The sequence below is a fragment of the Penicillium crustosum genome, assembly GCF_028827405.1.
Source record: "Penicillium crustosum strain IBT 35664 chromosome Unknown utg000001l_segment0_segment0, whole genome shotgun sequence".
In the NCBI taxonomy this organism is placed as follows: domain Eukaryota; kingdom Fungi; phylum Ascomycota; class Eurotiomycetes; order Eurotiales; family Aspergillaceae; genus Penicillium; species Penicillium crustosum.
Window position 1 is genome coordinate 2,357,023 of NW_026623122.1, and position 19,659 is coordinate 2,376,681.

General features: G+C 47.3%; 7 protein-coding genes across 7 annotated transcripts; 3 read left to right on the plus strand and 4 right to left on the minus strand.

The window, feature by feature from the left end:
• Positions 1-1,127: 1,127 nt before the first annotated feature.
• On the minus strand, positions 1,128-3,479 carry steA (sexual development transcription factor SteA; the record flags this gene model as incomplete). The annotated part of the gene is made up of 5 exons (XM_056868637.1): positions 1,128-1,374; positions 1,426-1,509; positions 1,610-3,133; positions 3,191-3,290; positions 3,350-3,479. The coding sequence occupies 5 exons, from the start codon at positions 3,477-3,479 to the stop codon at positions 1,128-1,130; spliced, it is 2,085 nt and encodes a 694-aa protein (XP_056733421.1).
• Positions 3,480-6,712: 3,233 nt separating this feature from the next.
• On the minus strand, positions 6,713-8,293 carry N7487_000890 (uncharacterized protein; the record flags this gene model as incomplete). The annotated part of the gene is made up of 2 exons (XM_056868638.1): positions 6,713-8,190; positions 8,245-8,293. The coding sequence occupies 2 exons, from the start codon at positions 8,291-8,293 to the stop codon at positions 6,713-6,715; spliced, it is 1,527 nt and encodes a 508-aa protein (XP_056733422.1).
• Positions 8,294-9,526: 1,233 nt separating this feature from the next.
• Positions 9,527-10,222, plus strand: N7487_000891 (uncharacterized protein; the record flags this gene model as incomplete). The annotated part of the gene is made up of 1 exon (XM_056868639.1): positions 9,527-10,222. One exon carries the CDS (start codon positions 9,527-9,529, stop codon positions 10,220-10,222), a length of 696 nt encoding a protein of 231 aa, XP_056733423.1.
• A 562-nt stretch (positions 10,223-10,784) lies between these two features.
• N7487_000892 (uncharacterized protein) lies at positions 10,785-11,227 on the plus strand (the record flags this gene model as incomplete). The annotated part of the gene is made up of 3 exons (XM_056868640.1): positions 10,785-10,924; positions 10,997-11,094; positions 11,160-11,227. 3 exons carry the CDS (start codon positions 10,785-10,787, stop codon positions 11,225-11,227), a joined length of 306 nt encoding a protein of 101 aa, XP_056733424.1.
• Positions 11,228-11,568: 341 nt separating this feature from the next.
• Positions 11,569-13,137, minus strand: N7487_000893 (amidohydrolase; the record flags this gene model as incomplete). Its single annotated transcript, XM_056868641.1, has 1 exon — positions 11,569-13,137. One exon carries the CDS (start codon positions 13,135-13,137, stop codon positions 11,569-11,571), a length of 1,569 nt encoding a protein of 522 aa, XP_056733425.1.
• Positions 13,138-15,240: 2,103 nt separating this feature from the next.
• Positions 15,241-15,900, plus strand: N7487_000894 (uncharacterized protein; the record flags this gene model as incomplete). The annotated part of the gene is made up of 1 exon (XM_056868642.1): positions 15,241-15,900. One exon carries the CDS (start codon positions 15,241-15,243, stop codon positions 15,898-15,900), a length of 660 nt encoding a protein of 219 aa, XP_056733426.1.
• A 1,564-nt stretch (positions 15,901-17,464) lies between these two features.
• N7487_000895 (uncharacterized protein) lies at positions 17,465-19,005 on the minus strand (the record flags this gene model as incomplete). The annotated part of the gene is made up of 2 exons (XM_056868643.1): positions 17,465-18,405; positions 18,486-19,005. 2 exons carry the CDS (start codon positions 19,003-19,005, stop codon positions 17,465-17,467), a joined length of 1,461 nt encoding a protein of 486 aa, XP_056733427.1.
• Between the last annotated feature and the right edge of the window lie 654 nt (positions 19,006-19,659).

Genomic DNA, 19,659 nt, shown 5'->3' on the forward strand with positions numbered 1-19,659 from the left:
TCGATAATTTGAATTAGCACCGGCTAAGATTAACTCATGGAACTCGCTGATGCGTGTTCGGGTATGGTTGGGCTTGCTGTAATTTCCAGTTGCTGACTGCGGTGCAGGGTTGCAGGGTTCCGCTGAGCGGAGATACGCTTTTTCGATAGTGGTTGCTGGGAATTGGATTTTTCTTAATTAACTTTACAACCTTTGTATTGGTCGCGTGCAGAGTAGACTGTGGATTGTTGGAGTGCGGGGAAGTAGATAGCGTCAGAAAGATGGGGCTATGCTGGGTGTTGACGGCCACGCATCGTTTACCATCCGAATAGTTAGCTGAAGAAAGTAAAACTCGACAGGGTATAGCCCTTTAAATCAAAGGGTGTGTCAGATGGATCTCTTGGTATCCCTGTCATGACTGCAGGGGTGATCGACGTCAGCAACACGTGATATACCATTTATAGGTCATCACGGCCCTCAATCACATCATCGGACCGTATACGATACTACAACAATATTGTAGATACAATCAAAGAGACATTGATATTTATAAAGTTTTCAAGTGTTTTTTCGATTGCAATTCAAAGTCGTTACACAATGTCTGTCTATATATTGTAATTTGTGGCGTACAAACCTTACTATTCCCAGCCGGTCTTCATGGACAATGCCTGACAATCCAAGAAGCCAACCCGAATCTTTAACTTCCCAACCCATTTCCCATTGAGAGATAGTCGAACCTCTCTCATGCCCGTGCCCGCCAGGCAGCATGAAATGAATGTCTGCCAGCGCAACCCAATTCATGTGCAGGGCAACTGACACCAATAATACACGGTGTTTCTTGTAACCATCGCACAGTCCGCAAACCCAAAAGAACCCAAAAAGAACCCAAAAAAAGAACACTGCTTCAAAGACAGGCAAGGACATAACACGCGAGCTATACACGAATACCATGATATGTGCAAGGCCATCACTGGACCATGTGCGATTAAACAAGAGGCGGTATAAACCCCAAACCAAAAAAAGGGCGCCTGTATGCGCCCCGAAGAAAGAGGAGAATTGAAACATTCGCTCGGAACATCCCCAGTAATGAGGAGATCAAGTGATACATCCGATGCTTTGCAATAGACGCACCGTGCCCTCTAGTATTCTCACATATGCTGTTGGAGAAGTTGCGGAGCGATCATGTGTGAAGTAGGCATGCCGGTCAAGGCGGACGGCATGCTCAAAGGAGCTGCCATCGACGTCATGTTGGGCATGGTAATCATTGTATGAGCGGGCTCCGGTGGGGACATCTCTTCCCTAGGGGAACCGAATTCATGTGCGTCATTCTCCAGATCTTCGTCAGTTGGAACAATTGTCTGACCATCCTGCTGCGCTTCATGGATCCGACGATGCCTAGCGTATGTTAGCGCAAGTCGTATAAGAAATAGAATAATAATAACTTACTGCGCAAGATTATCGGACCTTGAGAAAGCTTTGCTGCAATAAGGGCAGGGATACGGACGCTCCTGTGTGTGTGTTCTCACATGTCTAGAGAGAGGGGTTAGTCGGCGGCTATCGAAACAATCTCACCGGCGCACGGTGCAGATCAGCCCCACCATCGTGGGCGCAAAAATAGAAGTAAGCTTACCTTTTGAGGTGCTCTAATCTCTTGAAGGTTCTACCACATGACGGGATGGGGCAAGAATGAGCCTTGGTTGGATAGGGTCCCAACTCCATCATGGTTGCACTCCTGGCTCTCCGAGTAGGACCAAGCGCCGAACGCTCGGACCGACCAGCAGTGTTTTGAACCGCAGTCTCGATGGCACTGCTGCTTGGCAGAGATGTCAGATCATTGGATTGGTTTGCCATTGATCCTGGATGTTGCGCGTTGGTCTGATCCATGTTCTGCAGTGGCGTGCTATGACGAGACATTTCATGAACAAGATCCTTTTGTGGCAGCATTGCACTTGGATAAGTGCGAGCGAGTTCCTGTGTAGCTTCATCCCCCTCTGCAACTGGGGCGACTGAGCTAGAAACCGAACGCCGCAGATCACTTGGTCGGTGAGCAGCGTACGAGACTGACTGAACTCCTGGGGTTGTTGATTGGACGTGAGCTGCGCCACTGGGTGCGACAACACCGGTATTTGGCGGGATAGATGACCTACGTCTGCGCTGCTTGTATGTTGGAGATCCCTCTATGACGGGGTATGGATTTGCCGAATAGGACCGAGGCGCAGGCTGATAGTGAGAACTAGCCAGATTTGAAGGAGGCAGCTGCATCATAGGGTGGTAGGCGGGTCCGCTTGAAATATCCGGAATCGCTGTGTAGAGTCCGGTGTCTTCGTTGGCGATGTAAGCGGGTTCCCCTCCGAGTCCGACCGAATGCTGTGGCGGGGTGACTGGTTCGAAGGACAGGCCGCGATTGCTGTAATCCTCGTATTGCGAGGATACAAAGGATGGCGCAGGAGAGTACTCGTAGAAGGTCGGCATGGAAGAATGGCGCTGATGGGGGCGGGAAATGGGCATTCCGTGACGATCGTACTGGATAGGGCCGTAGTCCTGCTCGCGCTTAATGATGCTCTGGACTAGATTGTTCGAAAGGGGCATCTGTGGGTGGCTGTACATCTGATTCCCAGGGTCTTCCTGCATCAGAGGGATCGCTGGGGGAGCCATCTGCGGAGGAGGCATTGCGTCAACGGTCCGAACCACGGGGGAGTTGGGTTGGCCATATGTCGTACTTGCGTGGGCAGCGAACGAGTTCAGATTCACTTGTTGTGACTTGGTCAATTGCTCGTACAGAGACTGGGACGAGTCGAATTCAAAAGACATGGCCGGTTCGCTGACTGCGACCGTGGTGGCCTCCTGGTTCATTTTCTCGCGCTTCAAGTCTCGTTCCAGTGCATCGAGGAATAGCCGGTCGTGGGGCACGCCGTACCAGTAAAACACCTTTTGCTTCTTTTGGGTCCGAATACAGTTGTTTTTGTACAAGAAGTCCAGGAACGGGCTCTTGGGATCCTCCAGGACCGCGTCTACGCCGGCCTTGAGATTTCGTAGATCTGAGAAAATGCCCTCCTCAAACTTTTTCGAGTTCTTCACCGGACGTCCAAAGGCTTGGAATCGAAATGCGAGGCATCGGACAATATCGGTACCGGAGATGTGGAAAAGGCCGCTCCTATTAAGCCAGGGTCAGTCAGATTCCTGGGCCATCATGTTCTAGAGTGAGACGAACCAGTAAACACAAGAGACATAGTCGCCCGTGGGAAGTAAAAAGCGTCGAATAAGTTGATCTGGTTGCCAATCCACGGGAGCTGACAGAAGGAAATATTTCACTGGCCCCATGTCAATACATTGTTTTGATGCGGAGGATAAAAGCCACCCAAAGACGTACGGTTATCCACTTGCTGAAGAGCAACTTGCGCATCGTGAGGTAGGCTTCGCTGTGCTTCGGTCGAGAGCATAAAAGTTTCAGGTTTTTGGGGTGGTGCCATAGGGATTGGGGCACCTGGTTGAGGATACATTTTGTTTATTTTTCTGTGTCAAGCACACTGTATAGATAGTTAGCACTAGGGAAAAGTCCGCCTGATAACGCATGCGCAAACAAAGAGGGCGATCTGAGTCCCATTTGAGTCCAATCAAAAGAACCCTCTCTGTGACTTCTGCGACTCTGAGACATAGCTGCAAGACCTCGGATCAAACTCACCTGAATGGTTGAACAGGATATCGGAAGTGCGAGGATCAACGTCGCCAACCAGTAATGATAATATCCGATCGGGAGAAGTTTGAGATCACACAAATGCGCGGAAAGGTGTCTAAGTAAACAGAGGAACCAGCCTCGTAGACAAAGAGCAAGAAAGAGAGATTGTCAGAGAATGAAAACTGGACCGGCCGGTAAATCTCTGGAATTTTCGCGCGCAGCGGGAAGAAAGAAACGAAAGTGAATGAGGAAGCTCGAGTAATGATGAAGAAGAAGAGAAGGGGGGAAGAAAGAAGATACAGTCCAAGTCTAATAATAATCGAAGCTGGGAATGGGGGAAGCGCCCAGGGACCATCTGACCGGTCAGAAACTAGTATGTTATTTTGGGTTATACTTAGTCATAACGGAGGGGGTTGTTATTTACGTTATTAATTGGGTGTGGTTGGTTAGTTACATGGTATTGAATGGTATTGACTTGGTCATTTACAAAGTGGGACAGTAAATCAACTTCACTGTTGAATGACATACTTCAGCCCTGGAAGGGGATCTTCTTTGTTGATGATACATAAAAGGATATCAGGTTAACACAATCATCATAGTTAGTTACTCTTCATTTGATATGAAAACTATCTCCAAGACATCCGGATTCTTGTCAACAAAGCGAATATAACCCCCTGTCTTGAATTCTTTTTGTACAATATTTGTATATTTGTATAGTATTGCATGTCAAAATTGATGATTGGCCCAATCCTGGTGACCAGGCTGCATAAACAAGTGATAAACATATCACTTGCCACATTTAGAGGTCCTTCTAGACTAAAAGACTGTGTGAGTCCAACGGGAAAATAGGTGGAGACAGCCAAGACTCATCAAACTGGCGCTGCGACCTGAAGCACCCGCCCTGTTGTTTCAGCGTCGGAGTGGGCGCTTACATGCATATTGAAACCTCCCGAACTTTCCCCTGGTATTTTCTCCGAGCTCTAGTGCATTATTTTTTTATATAAGCGGCTGTGGCTTTGGGATCGTCCATTCGGTACTCCGTACCCTCCGACTGATCGATTTTGGCCCAATGGGACTCATCTAATGGGGACAAAGTACCAAGTACCCCTTACAAGGTAGTTAGTACCTTGAAGGATTACTACCTATCAATTGACAATCGTTTGTACCTGAGTACTTTCTACATGTCCTATGCAAACCACCAAATAGACATGTATTTGTGTACCTAGACTCTGTACGAAGCTCCTGTACTTCGTACTCGTTCCACTTTTCTCCAGCCAGCCATGTCGTAAATAAGATGAGCAAAGTTCCAGACTTCCAGACCACCACCTGGTACCCTAACCTACCCAGAGAGTGGGAAATAGGGCAAAATTCCAAACCGGGCACTGGATACACTCCACAGCGTGTGGACTCGGCAGGCTATAACTCGTATAGGGCCCGTCTCCTGAGCAGAAATTTCAATGATATCGGTAGCGTAAAAGAGCTTGGTCCAACTCCAAGGTGGTTGCACAGCCATGTCTAACGAACAAGAATTTACTCTGTTCACTCCGTGCACTCCGTGCGTGTACAGAAAACGAAGTAGATCGAATCCTGCACAATCATGTTATCTCCATCCACGGAGATCATTAGTATCAGATCGGCGTATATATCTGTGTGTCAGAATGTCTCATCTTTGAACCAAAAAACTCAAAAAAACAACCTGGTTGAGCCTTTACCCTAGTTAGATCTTGACTACGGAGTACGGAGTAGTTCGCCCCAGAACCACCTCTACCAACTATTGAAGCAAAAATAAACTGATACGGAAGGAGAACCAAGGTGAACATGTGTGCCTAGTACCCAGCCCAGCGGATCCGGCGGTACCAGATCGGACCCGGAAAATGACCAAATCCACAATCCTCGTACAGACCTCATCAATATAGACTCTAGCTAGAGGTTTCAAATTCGACCAGGTTTTCCTGGCCCCCTGGGAAACTAGCAGGCACTATTCTCGGCAGAGGTATCCATCTAGTGCAAATGCAGCAGGAGCACGGAGTACGGAGTATACTACTACATGTATGCACATAGTCAGGCCATCGCACAGGGCACCATGCAGAGACGTTTGATCGTCGGCCCTGAAACAATCTAGAATTTCGACGATTGAGCCGTTGCAAGAAACGTGGGGGCATTATTCCTCTTCTCATGCAAGGAACTGCATGCGGAAAGATGTGTCGGTCGACGACTTATCGAGGAACAGGGGATGCGGTTCAGGCCGTTTAACCCCCTGCTCTTGAAAGAGGAGCAGGACTAATGGAGTAATTCGGCTATCACCCCTAACCTGGTTGTTGGATCGTTGGTTGTAATGGGGTAGTGTTGTTTTGTGGCGTTGTTTTTCTTCGTCCTTTTTTCTAGTTGGTCAGTATGTGACTAACAGATATAATCTCGAGAAAAAAAAAACAACGTTAATCGGCAATAATCGCCTTGCCTCAACGGTCTTGGGACAATACACGTGGAAAGAACACATGGGTGTGGAGGTTAAGGGGGAAGTTCACTTCGGGTTAGCGCCATATCCCTATCCCTGATCTAATCCGCAATCTGAAATATGTCCGAATTTTTCGAGTCCGATGAGAATTCCCCCTGATTCAAACTATGTCCACGGGTTGATATTTTGCTTACAATTGAGATCCACTCACTTCTTGGCATTCAATTTACAATCTAATTGAATTCACTCGGTCCCCATGTGTTCTTGCTCATGGATATGGTTCATGAGGTGAGAATGTTGTCTTAGATTTGGTTCTTATATTAGAACAAAGTGAAACATGTGTAGCTTTCAAGGTTGCATGATATGTTCTTTGGGGAACTCTCTGCATCGGAGGATGGTCGTGATTACTTCTCCACGTGGATCAGGGAGCCTCCGGGAACTACCTGGAACACTGGATGGTCTTGATCTACTTGTTCACCTCGATCAGGAAAAAACTGAACTGAGACGCGAGAAAATACCCAGTGAAGATAGCAAACATATTCTGAATTCTCGTGATATGTGCAATATGGTTTTAACGCAGTTTATTTACAGAGCAAGCCCGGTCAAACAGAGTCAATGCTCTTCCTCCTCTTCTCCACCATGGCTTCCTTCATGAACGGGCTCCGTGCTCGGATATTCTTGCCCCAGATAAGCACCAATATCGGAGTAAAAGATAAAGCCAACGCAATGAAGCCTAGTACCGTACTAGCCCACTCAAGGCCAAGATGAGAATACATGCTCATAGTAGCTAGAGGCAGGAACGCCGCTAGTGTATTCTCACCAGTGGCAATGATACCCATACAACTTCCCGCGTATTTGCTGTAAGCGTCGACCACATAGTCCGAGATTCCCGTCACAACAATGACGCTACCGGCCCCTACCATGGCGAGGCCAATGGCAGGTGCGATCCACGGAAAATCCGGGTATGACGTCCAGGCGTATGTGAACATACCACCGGAGATACCGAATATGCCCCCCAAAATAGCGAGATAAAGCCGGGCCTCGGGGATAGGGGTACCGGGGATTTCTTTATTGCGGGATGCCGAGTCGAAGTAAAATTTGCCTGAGAACAAGGTAATCACCCAACCTAGAAGCTCTCCAATCACTACTGCTGCTTGGACGTAACCAGTTTGTGCCGGTGTCCAGTCGTACAGCTCTGCGAATACCTGCTCAACAGATTGAGTGAACAGATACAATGTACCGACGGTAAAGGCGGACCATAGCGTCGATACAAACACCACGGACTCGGTGAAGAACAGGAAAAGAGGCCTACTTGCACTGTGGCCCACGATGCTCAAAATCGACTGCCCTTGTGTGTCGATTTCGTGTTGGGTATAGGCATTCTTGCCTTCACGTCGCAGAGCCTTGGCCCGCTGTCCTAGAATGGCAATTCCACGACATTCCTTGAACAAGAAGAAGTACAGAGGGAAGAAAGCACCATACCACATGAGCTGGATATAGCCAATCCACCTCCATGTGAGAGCCTGGTAGATAGCAGCTCCAATGACAGGTCCAATGCTACTACCCGACAGGTATGCAACGATAAAAAGACTGACTGGGACGTTTCGATTTCGCTCTGTGTCCCAGACATTCCCAATCACCGTGCCTGAGGTATTGGCTAAGATGGAAACACAACCTCCGGCAAAGAATCTCGTTATGACCAACGTGTAAAAATTCTGTGCCACAGCCTGGGGCACGACAAAACAGAGGAAAGTCACGTACGTGCCCAAGAAGACCCATCGCACACCAAAATCCTCCATGAGCGGGAGGACCAGCAGGGAGAAACAGCCGCCTCCAAGGGCCCATGATGTAACGGGCCAGTAGGAGTGAGGAAAGTTGGCGTCTGAAATGTTAAAGAACTCATTCATGGGATCGTGGGCTACTGTAATGATTGTGCCGTTGATCATGGTCATGAAGGTGGCGAACACGGCGAGGGCTGTGAGGAGCCATTTCTCGCATAGAGACCAGTTGTATGGGTTTCCGGGATCTCGGGGTCCATCCCAGGACACAATTGTTATATCCTTGCTGGGGTCTTGATGATCTATGTTGGTGTTAGTATTCTGAATCTCGGTTGATAGTGTTGTTCTGGTTTTACCGATTGTCTGATCATCATGGCCGGAGACATCGCCACGTGCGAACACCATTCCGATCCCACCGTGACTCAACGAACTTCTTCGAGACTGGTCCTGATTCACAAATTCTGATTGTCTTTGTGGTTCTCTTCCGCGTGGTGATCCGGAGTGAACCGAACTTGAAGGTATGATGTAATTTTTCGCTTCAAAGGTTTGATATAGATCGTAGTTGAAAACAGCAATCTGATTTCTTCAAGCTTAAACATTCAGAAAACAGAGAATTCTAGCCATATATAAACCCTTCCGATCTACGAAAAAGAAAAATTTTGTGCGTGCCATCTCAACTTAGGATCCGAACAGACTGATCCTCTCCCCACCACAGGCCCAGTTCTCCAGACAATAGCCGCTTTAGGACTAGTGACAATATGCCCCAGGGTCGATTTCAACTTCACACAACGTGGTTGGTCACTGACGTTGCTTTGACCGGCTCTTCTGTTGATGTGCTTAGATGAAGGAATTAGCTAAATGATCTGCTTTTACACCCCACACTGGCATTGTCAACCCGGTGGGATTCATTCCGAGGCGAATCAAGTTCGGCTTACCCTACCCCGAGCTAGACGATTTACGTCGATCAGGCCTAGAAAACGATCTTTAAATCTAGTCATAATTTTCTCATTCCGCGTTTAGCGATATCACAGCTTCAATATTGGATAGCTATTCGTTCCATTCTATATTGTGCCTAGGCTGTATCAAGCAGCCAAGATGTGGTGGGGTCTGATGGCTCACCTTATGAAGCCAAGAGAATGGCTTAATTTACTTTAATCACTATCAATCAAAGCGTTTTAGGTAAAAATGGTGACTCTTCAAATGACTACTGGATCTTTGTTCGAGTTTGATATCCAATTCAATAGCTGTCAGTCACCTAACGTACTATTCAAATTGACTTATCCTTCTATAAAATCATATACCTATTAATAGCACTTGACGGTCGCTTCAGCCGCATGTGAGTCATAAACTCTCAGAGTCCAATTTCGATATCTATTGAATATTCCAATGATCAATCTCGAACCTCTGAATTCGGATCTGAGCTCTGCTGCCAAACCACCGTTCGTTGCGGATCGATTGCATTCCCGCGATCGCATTTCATTGCCTAATAGGTACTAGTCTTTTTTCTTGTTTAGGCAACTGCTTCCCTGTTTGCATGTGTCTAGATTATTCAACAAACGGACAAACTAACATCAACCAGGCGGCTTTGGGAGACAGGACTAGATTACAAGATAAAATCTTCATTCGGCTCAACTCACGATGATTGTCCCGGTGGGCAACTGCCTAGAACCGTCGGGACGCCCATCAATCACTGTCTCACTCTCCTCATACGGTCATGCCAATGGCCCATTGGTAACACCAGAAATTCAGGAACAGAACTCAATTCTGTTGTCTTACAATATTCGCCATCTTCCAAATCCACCACGAAATCTACGTGCCATGACAACTGGCCTGTCACCTCGACTTCGGAAGGAGTTTCTCAAGAATGAAATCGTGGGAGGCTTCCTTGAAAGAGCGCAGAATGAGATCGTCAACTCACTCAAGACATCTTGTGATGCATTATCCCAAAAAAGTAGTACTCCCGAGGAACCAAAAATCTATGGCAATGAGCCTGAAATCACGACAACCAGTACTCACCAGAAACCCAATATCTTACTAGTTGTGACTGTGTGTTGTGAGGAGGGCCGCCACCGGAGTGTTGCTTTCGTGGAAGAATTAGCGCAAAGACTTTCTTTGCTAAGAGATGGTGCTGATATGTCTCGTTCTTGGAAACTGAGTGTTACTACTTTCCATCGAGACTTGGAAGCCTTGGGGGTTGCCTCTAATGGTCTGGACTCGGTGGCAAGTCAACAAATAGGAAAGTCCTCTGCTAAGATTAAACGAGAAAAGGGAAAAGATTCAAGAAGGCTCAATCAGAAGAATAGGAATGGATATGAGGATGAGATGGTGCAATGATGTCTTTGTTGGAAGCTGGAGTAGAACATAGGGGAAATATGTGGATCGACGATGATCCAAAGAGGATCACTACATCTATATATTTCACATCTCTCCTCGGCTTATCATTTTATTCCACAATCCCAAAGACAGTCGAAAACACAGTCGAAAAGACTAGAATATTACTAGTTTGCCATCGTGCCATTCATTGACGAGCACTTGACCTCATAACCATTTGGCTATGATTAACTATCTCGCCTTTTGTGACGCCCAAGTCAGCTTCGTGTGAGTATCACACTAACTAATTCCCTTTTTTGTTTCTTTATTCCATAGTTAGAATAGACAACATTTATTGTTCAGATACCAGGAGTAAAATAAGTCTGATAGGTTGGCAAGAAGTGTTTATATCATAAGTTCGCCACGCCCAACTTATGACATCGAAGACTCCCCGCATTTAAACATAAGATAAATAGTTTATTTTCTCTTAGTTTCCGACACATTTTCAAGCGAACTTGCTTTTCAACACTTCACACATATCCAACCCTTGATTTGTCCCCACTACACAATCTAGTACACTTCAAACATGAAAACCGACAGAGATCAAAACCCCCTAGATCCCAATTACGAAAAGCGCCGCAGCTCTCTGGGAAGTATGGAGGATCAACAGCAAGACCAATCCAATGTCAAGCAGGAGAATATCATGGTAGACAGAGAAGTTGCCCCGTGCGTTTAGACCACAACCTCGCAAATTTGCCTTGAAGTATATCCAGTAACTAACCGATTCAAATGAAACAGATCTTCCCGCGCAATGTGCTCTGAGCTTGCACACCAACATGCCTTGGAAGGCGTTCATAGGAACACAGAGCGCCGTTCTTCGCAGGAGGTAGATCACAGTATGTCTTCATTATGCCCGACCTACCAATTTTGGTATTATATCCCATGTACTAACCAGCATCAGATTCCTTCCTCTCCGATCTAAGTACCGACCGTGGGCTTCAAGCGCACCCGGAACAACTTGAAGAGTAATTAGTCTTCATATACTTTGTTGGACCCTGGACTACACTGGAAGTTTCAGATGTGAGACTCAGGTCGGAACCAGGCGTGATGCCTTCATGAAGCAACGATAAGCTGTAAATTAAAATCTGACAATCTATCCTATGCATTTTACTTGTGTCCTGTACATCGTACATTGTGTTGGCCTCAGTTGCTCGTGAGGCAAAGTGTATACTGGTGATGTCACCGTGATGTCCACCCCACATACAACGTAGAAGTACAACCCAACGTCATAAGAAGTACAAAAGCAATTATAATTTCATTGTATATCCTTGTATTCTTCTACCCAATTCGGAGTCCATAAGTCATTGCTGTCAATCACTGGAAGAATCAAAAACCCTCTTCCCCCGATACCAAGTCTGGCAGACACGCGCCTCAAGCAATGACTCTGGCATCCACTTCATATCAACAACCAAAAAATCCGCATATAATCCCCTCTGCAGACTTCCAGTCCAGGAATCAGCAAATCGCGCATAAGCTGCACCAGCCGTGGCAGCAGTAGCCGCCTCAGCCAACCCCAACCTGAAATGCGCGTTTACAGTATCATCAGTCTCAGTCTGAAGCGCCGAGCGCCTAGTAGTAGCATTGTAAAGATTTGGGAAAGGAAAGTGAGCTGCAGTAGGTGCATCCGTTCCAATAGCAATCGGAGCACCCCCATCCAGGAAGTCCTTGTACGCAAATGCGCGCTTACACCGCTCGGGGCCCACAAGACCAGGCCAGGCCTTGAAAAGCATAGGATCCGAGTGCACAGGCTGGATCGAGGCCGTGATACCTAGCTGACCGAGTCGTTTAGCATCTTCCGAGGTTGTCAGTTCCAGGTGCTCGATTCTGTGTCGTCGGCCTGGTGTGCCGACTCTCGATAGCACATTGATTGCTTGGCGGATGGTTTTGTCGCCTATTGCATGAATCGCGCATTGGATGCCTGCTGAGTCCGCGCGCTGGACTACTTCTTGTAGCATATTCTCTGGCCAGATTGGGTCGACGGGGTCGGATTTACCAGTATAAGGTTGGAGGAGAGCTGCAGTACATCCGTCGACAACGCCATCACAGATAAGTTTTATTCCGAGGACGTGGAAATCAGGCTCGTTATATTGGTTATGTAACTCAATTGCTCGATCCACGTACTTGAAGTTGGCGTTTTGGTCCGCTGAGAAGGGGACGAGCCAGTGTGCGCCGATGTGGAACGGGATGGTATGATCGCGACGGTAGAGATTCAGAATTTCCCAGGTTCCTTCGTCCATAGCCATATCCACTAGTCCGGTATACCCGGCAGCGGTGTATGCAGCAACTGCAGTGTCCAACGCACTCAGTTTGTCTTCTGTGGAGGTCAGGCTTTCTAGATGAGGCCATGCAAGGTTCATAATAGCTGATTCGTCAAGTAGACCTGAAGCTCTTCCGTTTTCATCACGGTGGATGGTTCCACCGGGAAGATCGGGGGCAGTATGGGCCCCCATCTCTTCGAGAGCAGCTTCGCTACACCACATGGAGTGGAGGTCGAAGGAGTCAATAAAGATGGGACGTGGGTCGATACCATCCAGCATACTTGCTAGCGCGACTCCATTGGTAGATAATTGGATCCAGCCTCTGCATAATATGCGCGGGAGAGATGGGTTGGCTTCGGCGTAAGATTTGATGACTGCGCGGATTTGATCGAGGGAGGTGCAGGCGATGAGGTTGGCTTTGCGCAAGGATTGTCCGTAATGAAGAATGTGTACATGGGCATCGATAAAGCCTGGAATGACAGTGCGATCTTCCAGGTCAATGACAGTTGCATTTTCTGGGATGGTTATTCCATCGAGAGAGCCGACGTGGGAGATCTTGTCATTCTCGATGATCATGCTCTCAGCAAAGTTCCCCTCATCATTCGAGCCTTGGGACGGCATGAAGATGCGCCCATTTTTAAAAACGGATGTCATGATTTTCGGGGGTTCTTTTTTATTCTCAGGCCCGCGCAAGGAAGAATACAGCCATCTCTGAAGTATTTATTGCTTCATGCGGGGAAATCGGAGTGTTCTTCGGCTCTTGGACCCGGACTTCTCCAGGACTTTCCGTTTGAGAACATTGAAGGGTGGGGATGGTGGGATTTGGGCCGGGTTATCTCCAGTACGGAGACTGGCCATAACGTCGTAAGATAGCATAGAGGGGATATTGCTTGTACGGACCGGCCATTAAACTGCATAGTGATTGGATGATAGGGGAGGGGCTGGTGGTTTGAGTTCACAACCTCCGATTCCTGAAGCTCATAAATCACTTGCTTCATGCTTTTGTCATCAACCAGCCAAGTGGTCGAGCAGTAACTCGACCATCACATCTTCCTTGGTCTAGTGGTGATGATTTCCGCTTGTCATTAAAACCGATAAGCGCGGGAGACCGGGGTTCGATTCCCCGAGGGAGAGATTTCTTTTTGCACTTGTTTTTTATTTCTATACCCCATTTTATTCCTTCAAACTGATTGATAATCGCTGTTTTTTTTTTTTTTTTTTTCAACAATTTTTCTATCCACCAGTTTCTCCTATTGTTCAATTTCTCTAGTATATCAGTAATGAAGGCAGAAAATTGCCAACAAAAAAAAAACCTGATCTGAACATATCAAGTGGGGCCGTAGTAGCCTTGGTCTAGCCTTGGTCTGACGGTGAAGGGAAATACCCTTTGACAGGGGAATCACTACCTTCATGTTTCTTTTCCAGTTGAAACAGTGTTTGATGTGTCACTACAGGAATGTTCGATGTGTTGTTTGATCGCTTGCGCCCAGTTATTACTTTAATACAATCAGTAAATTTGATGCGAGAGGGAAAGATATATATATATATATATGCTTCTTGTACATCTATGCAAGTATGTATAAAATGTGATCAATGTGAACATGGTTAACCGTCGGACTTAAATCCATGACCATTACGAACGCCGAGAATAAAAGTACGTACACATAGTGGCTATATGAACCTTCCTAGCACTGCAGGTGTCCATCGAGGGCACTCAAACAGACTTAACTTATTATGTCTCGGCATTGCTGTAGGCTGATTTGCTTTCATTGGAATCCCACTGCAGGTATATATTACCTTTTACCTAACACAAACAACATAACTAGGCCCCAGGGCTGTGTATTTTGTTGTCCTTTTTCGATACTTTGTGCCAACGACTTGCCACGGATGATGATCAGCGATATGTTTGCGTGGGCAGTGCATAAACTATATTATAGATTCAATAATAATATGACATCTCATTGAACCCCCAGATCGTACCGACAACCTCATGCACAAGACCAGGTGGGGATAACACCGCCTTCCAATCACCGGTCAAACACTGTGTAAACAAAGGCAGCAACGAATATTTCCAAGTAAATTTTTCTCGCCCCCAGAAAATGACGTCATATAAATATTCGAGAGCCTCCAACCCCAATGATGAATGGGCGTGCAAAGAAGGCCTGCGTAATGAAGTCTTGGGCTTGGCAACTGGATAGAACGCCGAACCTTCAACTATGACTGCAGCGTCAAGTCCCAACGGAACATCACAACTTGTATGAGTTTTGAGAGAAGAAGAAAAGGGGGATATCGCTTAGCCTCTGGCAGCCTCGTCCTAGATTGTACTGTGACGGGTAATTTCGTAGTAGGGTGTGGACCTAAACCCCCCAACCCTCGATATTGTAGGGCGAAGGATTGCGCGATGAAAGCTCCTAGGTGCGCCTTCTCCCACTTGATCGGCACCTTTTGGGGGCGACGAGGCCCCCATTGGCCGTTGGTGGTGGAACCTGGGAACATAGCGCGATGGGCTCATTCGGGCAAAGGCCGCTAGAGCCCTAGCCTCACGATAGCTTCCAGGGCTTATGACAACATACTGGACGTATTTAAGCATAAAGCCCCCAGACACTGGTTGTTTTTCTCTTTCGTTCTTGCAGTTACACAGTTAATCTACAAACACCTTCTCTTCATACCCGTTTTATCTTCTTCGTCTTATCCCCGAAGTATATACTTCCTCCAACCGCCACCATGCAGTACAAGTCTTTCGCAGCTCTCCTCTTCGCCAGCATGGCCATCGCCGCCCCGGCCGACACCAGTGGATCTGTAGAAGAGAACCTTTCGGATATCATCCCCCCTTCTATTGCCGTGGTTCTCGCAACCGCCGTCCCAACCTCATTCTGGGCCGAAGCCACCAACACCGCCGCTTTCCTTTCCCAAGTCGAGCAAGGCATCGTCTCTAACTCCTGGCCCACCTGGTACAGCAGCCTTCCGGACAGCGTGAAGGAGTATGTCACCACTGCCGTCGAGGGCTACTATCCTTCCTTCGCATCGTCCATCTCCGCCGAGATCACCAGCTCTGGCGGCAGCAGCTCTAGCCCCAGCACTGCCACCGCGACCTCCACCGGTGCTTCTAGCTCTGGCGCTTCTAGCTCTGGCACGTCATCCTCGGGCGCGTCGTCCTCTGGTGCATCGTCTTCTGACGCTTCATCCTCTACCGATTCTACTTCTGCTACGGATTCATCATCTTCCTCCACTGCCACTGGCTCGGACGCTGCTTCGTCCTCGGCTTCGGTATCAGCGTCTGGATCTGCTGCATCCACCACTGCTGATGGTGGTGCTGCCCCTACTGGTATCGCCATGAGCCTTGCTGGTGCCGCTGGTGTTCTGGGTCTTGCTCTCGCCCTGTAAGAATGGAATATTTGACATTCCTAAAGCATCTACAGTAGATTCGAGGGTCCTTTTTCTATTTGCCGCATACGTTCGCTATGAAATGACCTTTTAGTTCCCATGTCTTTAACGAATTATTGAGCCTCGATGACGAGCTCATACCTTATGTACTTACAACTTAATTTTGTCAATACGACTGCATCATCGTTTTTGGAGTACACTTCCATTGTGATTATGAATCTTACTGTAGGTACAGAGTAGCAGTTTTATATTATGTATTAGGCGGAGTAATTGGACATTTATCTTGTTTCCAGAAGTACTTGTTTCGGACTGGGACTGTTCTTGGACACCCGCGCTTCCTGCCCTGCCATCATCCATGTGGGGTTGATTAACCAAAACAGACGCCCAGGCCATGAAGCCTTGACTGTTCTGAGGCAAACCAGAATCTGCCCGATCGGTCTGAAGGCGTGATGCCTCCGCGTGAAATTCGCGAGCCTCATCTGAGGTTTGCGTGAGATTTCTTTCATCTGAGTATGACACACTCCCCTTAACACGACACCAGTACATGCCATTTTTCTGGCGCTCGAACCGATCTGGGGTTGTTGCTTCAGAAAGTACACCCATACAAGTTACTATGGTGTATAAACGCTTGGAAGATTGAACACGGCGCCTGTACGGTCTCTTGTTCGTCCGAGGTTTGATAGAGCTCTCAATGGAATCAGGGAGGATCAAGCAAAAAGGAGGACCATGGAAGAATTTGTTGAGTGCGGATACGAACTCAGTATTAGAACACGCAACTAACTCGGTATTAGACCTCTCGTCCCTCACTGGATTAACACAATTTCCTGGGCGAGCGATAACATGGGACGTCGAAATGAATTGGGATATTAAATCGTCATAGAAGCGTTCAAAAGTTGCTACTATACATTTGTAGGCTTGCATTTCACAATAATGTTTCGATGATACAACTTACGTATAGTCAATATCCATTTGACGGCTAGTTGTTAGATCGTCCATGTTGGGTGGGATTTTTCTACTTGTCAAGTAATGACAAAAGGAGTACACAAACAGCGAGTGCCCTTAAATAGTAGGAATGGTATTATTATTACAAGGTAAGAGCCAGATGAAATAATATTAGCTGTACATGTGCATGATATGAAGCTAAGTTTTGACCAGTTGCACGAAGAATCCCATAGACCATAGACAAGAAACTCCCTGCTAAATAAAAATTCACTAGGAACTTGGATTAGTCAAATGTCCGGGGTATTATCAAATAATAAAACATACTGCCAGCAAACTTATTGGGCTCTGGAAACTTGTTCGAAAGTTATTAGTTGAACGACCCGCAACAACTGACAACCAGGCCCATGTATCATCAGTAAACGTTCGGAAGGCCACTCTTGATGCGCGATGATCCAGCCGTTTTGGATGGCCAGTCAAGCTCGTACATGACCGATGGGCCCTGAGGTTGCCCCGGGGACCGGAATAGAGGGTATGGGGATAAATAGGGCGGGGCGGCGGCATAAGTAGGTTTTGGGATGACGGCTGGTGGTATTTTCCGGCTCGTTGGGAACGCCCGAATTGGCTAGGAGGGATTGTCATTCAAGAAGGCCAAATGAAGATGCAACGGGAGCTGTACTCTCAATACCACGATTTTGCTTGGGGGTTTAGCTTTAGCTGCCCTTTCATCCAACCGGTCGACCCAAAGCTTCAGTGTGAGCCAGCGGTGGAAAACACCGAACTTCTTATGATAAGCCTTCTCAACATCAGCCGGGGGCGTTCCTGCATCTAACTGCTTCTTGAACCAAGCTGGGGCGTGCTGCTTCTCGTAGTCGGTGAAGTTATTCCGTGTTCGCTTTTGTCCTTTGCGTCGTGTTCCTGCGGTGGAAGATGAGGGCTCCGGTTTGATGGGTGTGTCGACCTTTTCTTTCCACATTGGCAGTTCCTTCCCAAGGTCGTTGGTTTCGATATTTGTTGGGGACGGGGCAGCCTCAATCTTTTGCTTTTTCGGAGGCGGTCGCATCAAGTCCGAGCTGCCATGGAGCTGGTGTTTCGCTGACCCGTCTTCTTGAAATTGTTTAAACTGTTGTGTACCATCCCGGCTTTGTGCAACCTCGGACTTTCTGTTGCTGAGAAGTCCAGAGACCGACACTCCCATTTCGTTATCAAATGGCTTCTTGTTGCTGTCGGCGACGAGATTGGTGGGATTTGAACGCTTTTGTTGGCGTGAGTTGTCAAACACAGCATCATGATCATCACTGTCACTGTCAAGAGATACCTCTTTTGAGATAGGGACGGTGAAAGGGATGTCGGATCCACTTGAGACCCCCGAGCTTTCGGATGAACTGCGTGCACGGTTATCGTGTGCCTCGACAGAGATCGTGAGACGACGTGGCTCGTTCAGGGTAGGGTACTGTGCACCGGGGGTTTGCAGCGTACGGAACCTTTTCACGGGGTTCCGAATACCTTGAAGCTTAGCTCGGCGTTTCTTCAGTGCCAGCTGAAGACGCTTCAGTTTTTCCACGTCTGTTCCCATTAGTATGTCTCTCATGACCTACGCGAGTAAAAAAAAAAAAAAAGAAAGAAAGAAACTGGGAAGTACGTACATTTGATTTTTTGGTCAATTTCTTCCAAGACATCTGCCTCGATGGCCAAAGTGATTTTGGACTCCCTCTCGGCATCAGTGGGACTTGGCCATAGGTAGGAGTTTGCCGGGAGGAAGCATCGGTTGAGAAGGATGCTTTTGTGAAGAGACTCATCAATCTGAACGAGGTTGCCTTGATCGTAACAGTAGTACGAGCCGTCACTTTGCCTTTCGAAACTGCCGTGACGGAAAATGTTGACCCAGCTAATAGACGCATCGTTCTCACTTCTAGACGGCCCAGAGTCCGACGAAGACGGAGCACGAATGCCCAATGTTTGCCTCAGCCGCGTCTCGACCGTGTAACTTTCAAGTGGCTCATCTGAGAAATATTGGGTGAAAGTTTCGTCGTTGTCAAGGACAGCCTGATAGGACTGCATTAACATGAGACCATCCTGTGGCAGGGACTCAAATTTTGGCAGCTGGGACCGGACGCCCTCTCGATACGTCCACCATTTGATGGCATGGTTGGGATCACCATCCATTTTCAGGTGGCTGTGCTGTTGGTAACATTAGTCTTTAGCTAAGCGTTAGAATTGGCTAGCTAGTCTCACATAAAGCAGTGTAAAAAATGTCACTTGTGCAGGCTTCTGGGTATGGAAACGCAAACTGAAAAGTGAAAAGTTTGGAATATTGGAAGATGAAAGACGAGAGACGAGCGTGATAAATGAGCAAACACTAGAATTATTTCCTAGACGTTTTCGAAACCCCCTGTCGCAAAATGTGCTCAGGTGTGTTTGGATAAATCGTGGTTAAGGGCAGTTGTCACAGAGGTGATAAATACCAATACTGAAACCACGTAATTTTCAACACTTCACACTATTAACGTAAGCTAATTGAGTCACCTCCAGGGCTGGGCACTTCAAGTGAATTAATGTAAATGTATGATGGCTTCCAAGGTTCTAAGCTTTGATCTTATAGGAAACCAACTAGTTCTCCTAATCGATGAGGGGAAACTTGCGAACACTATTAATTGAGACCAACAAGCGAGGCCCACAGTTTATTGGAGAACCAGGCGTCTGAAGTCCGCTGCAGTCCTCAGTCACACTTTAGCCTAGTCGTTTGTAAGGGTTCTTCGACCTCTAGAGAAATTCCTATAAACGCCGTGAGTGACAGCTTCTATTTTCCCGTGTTGCATA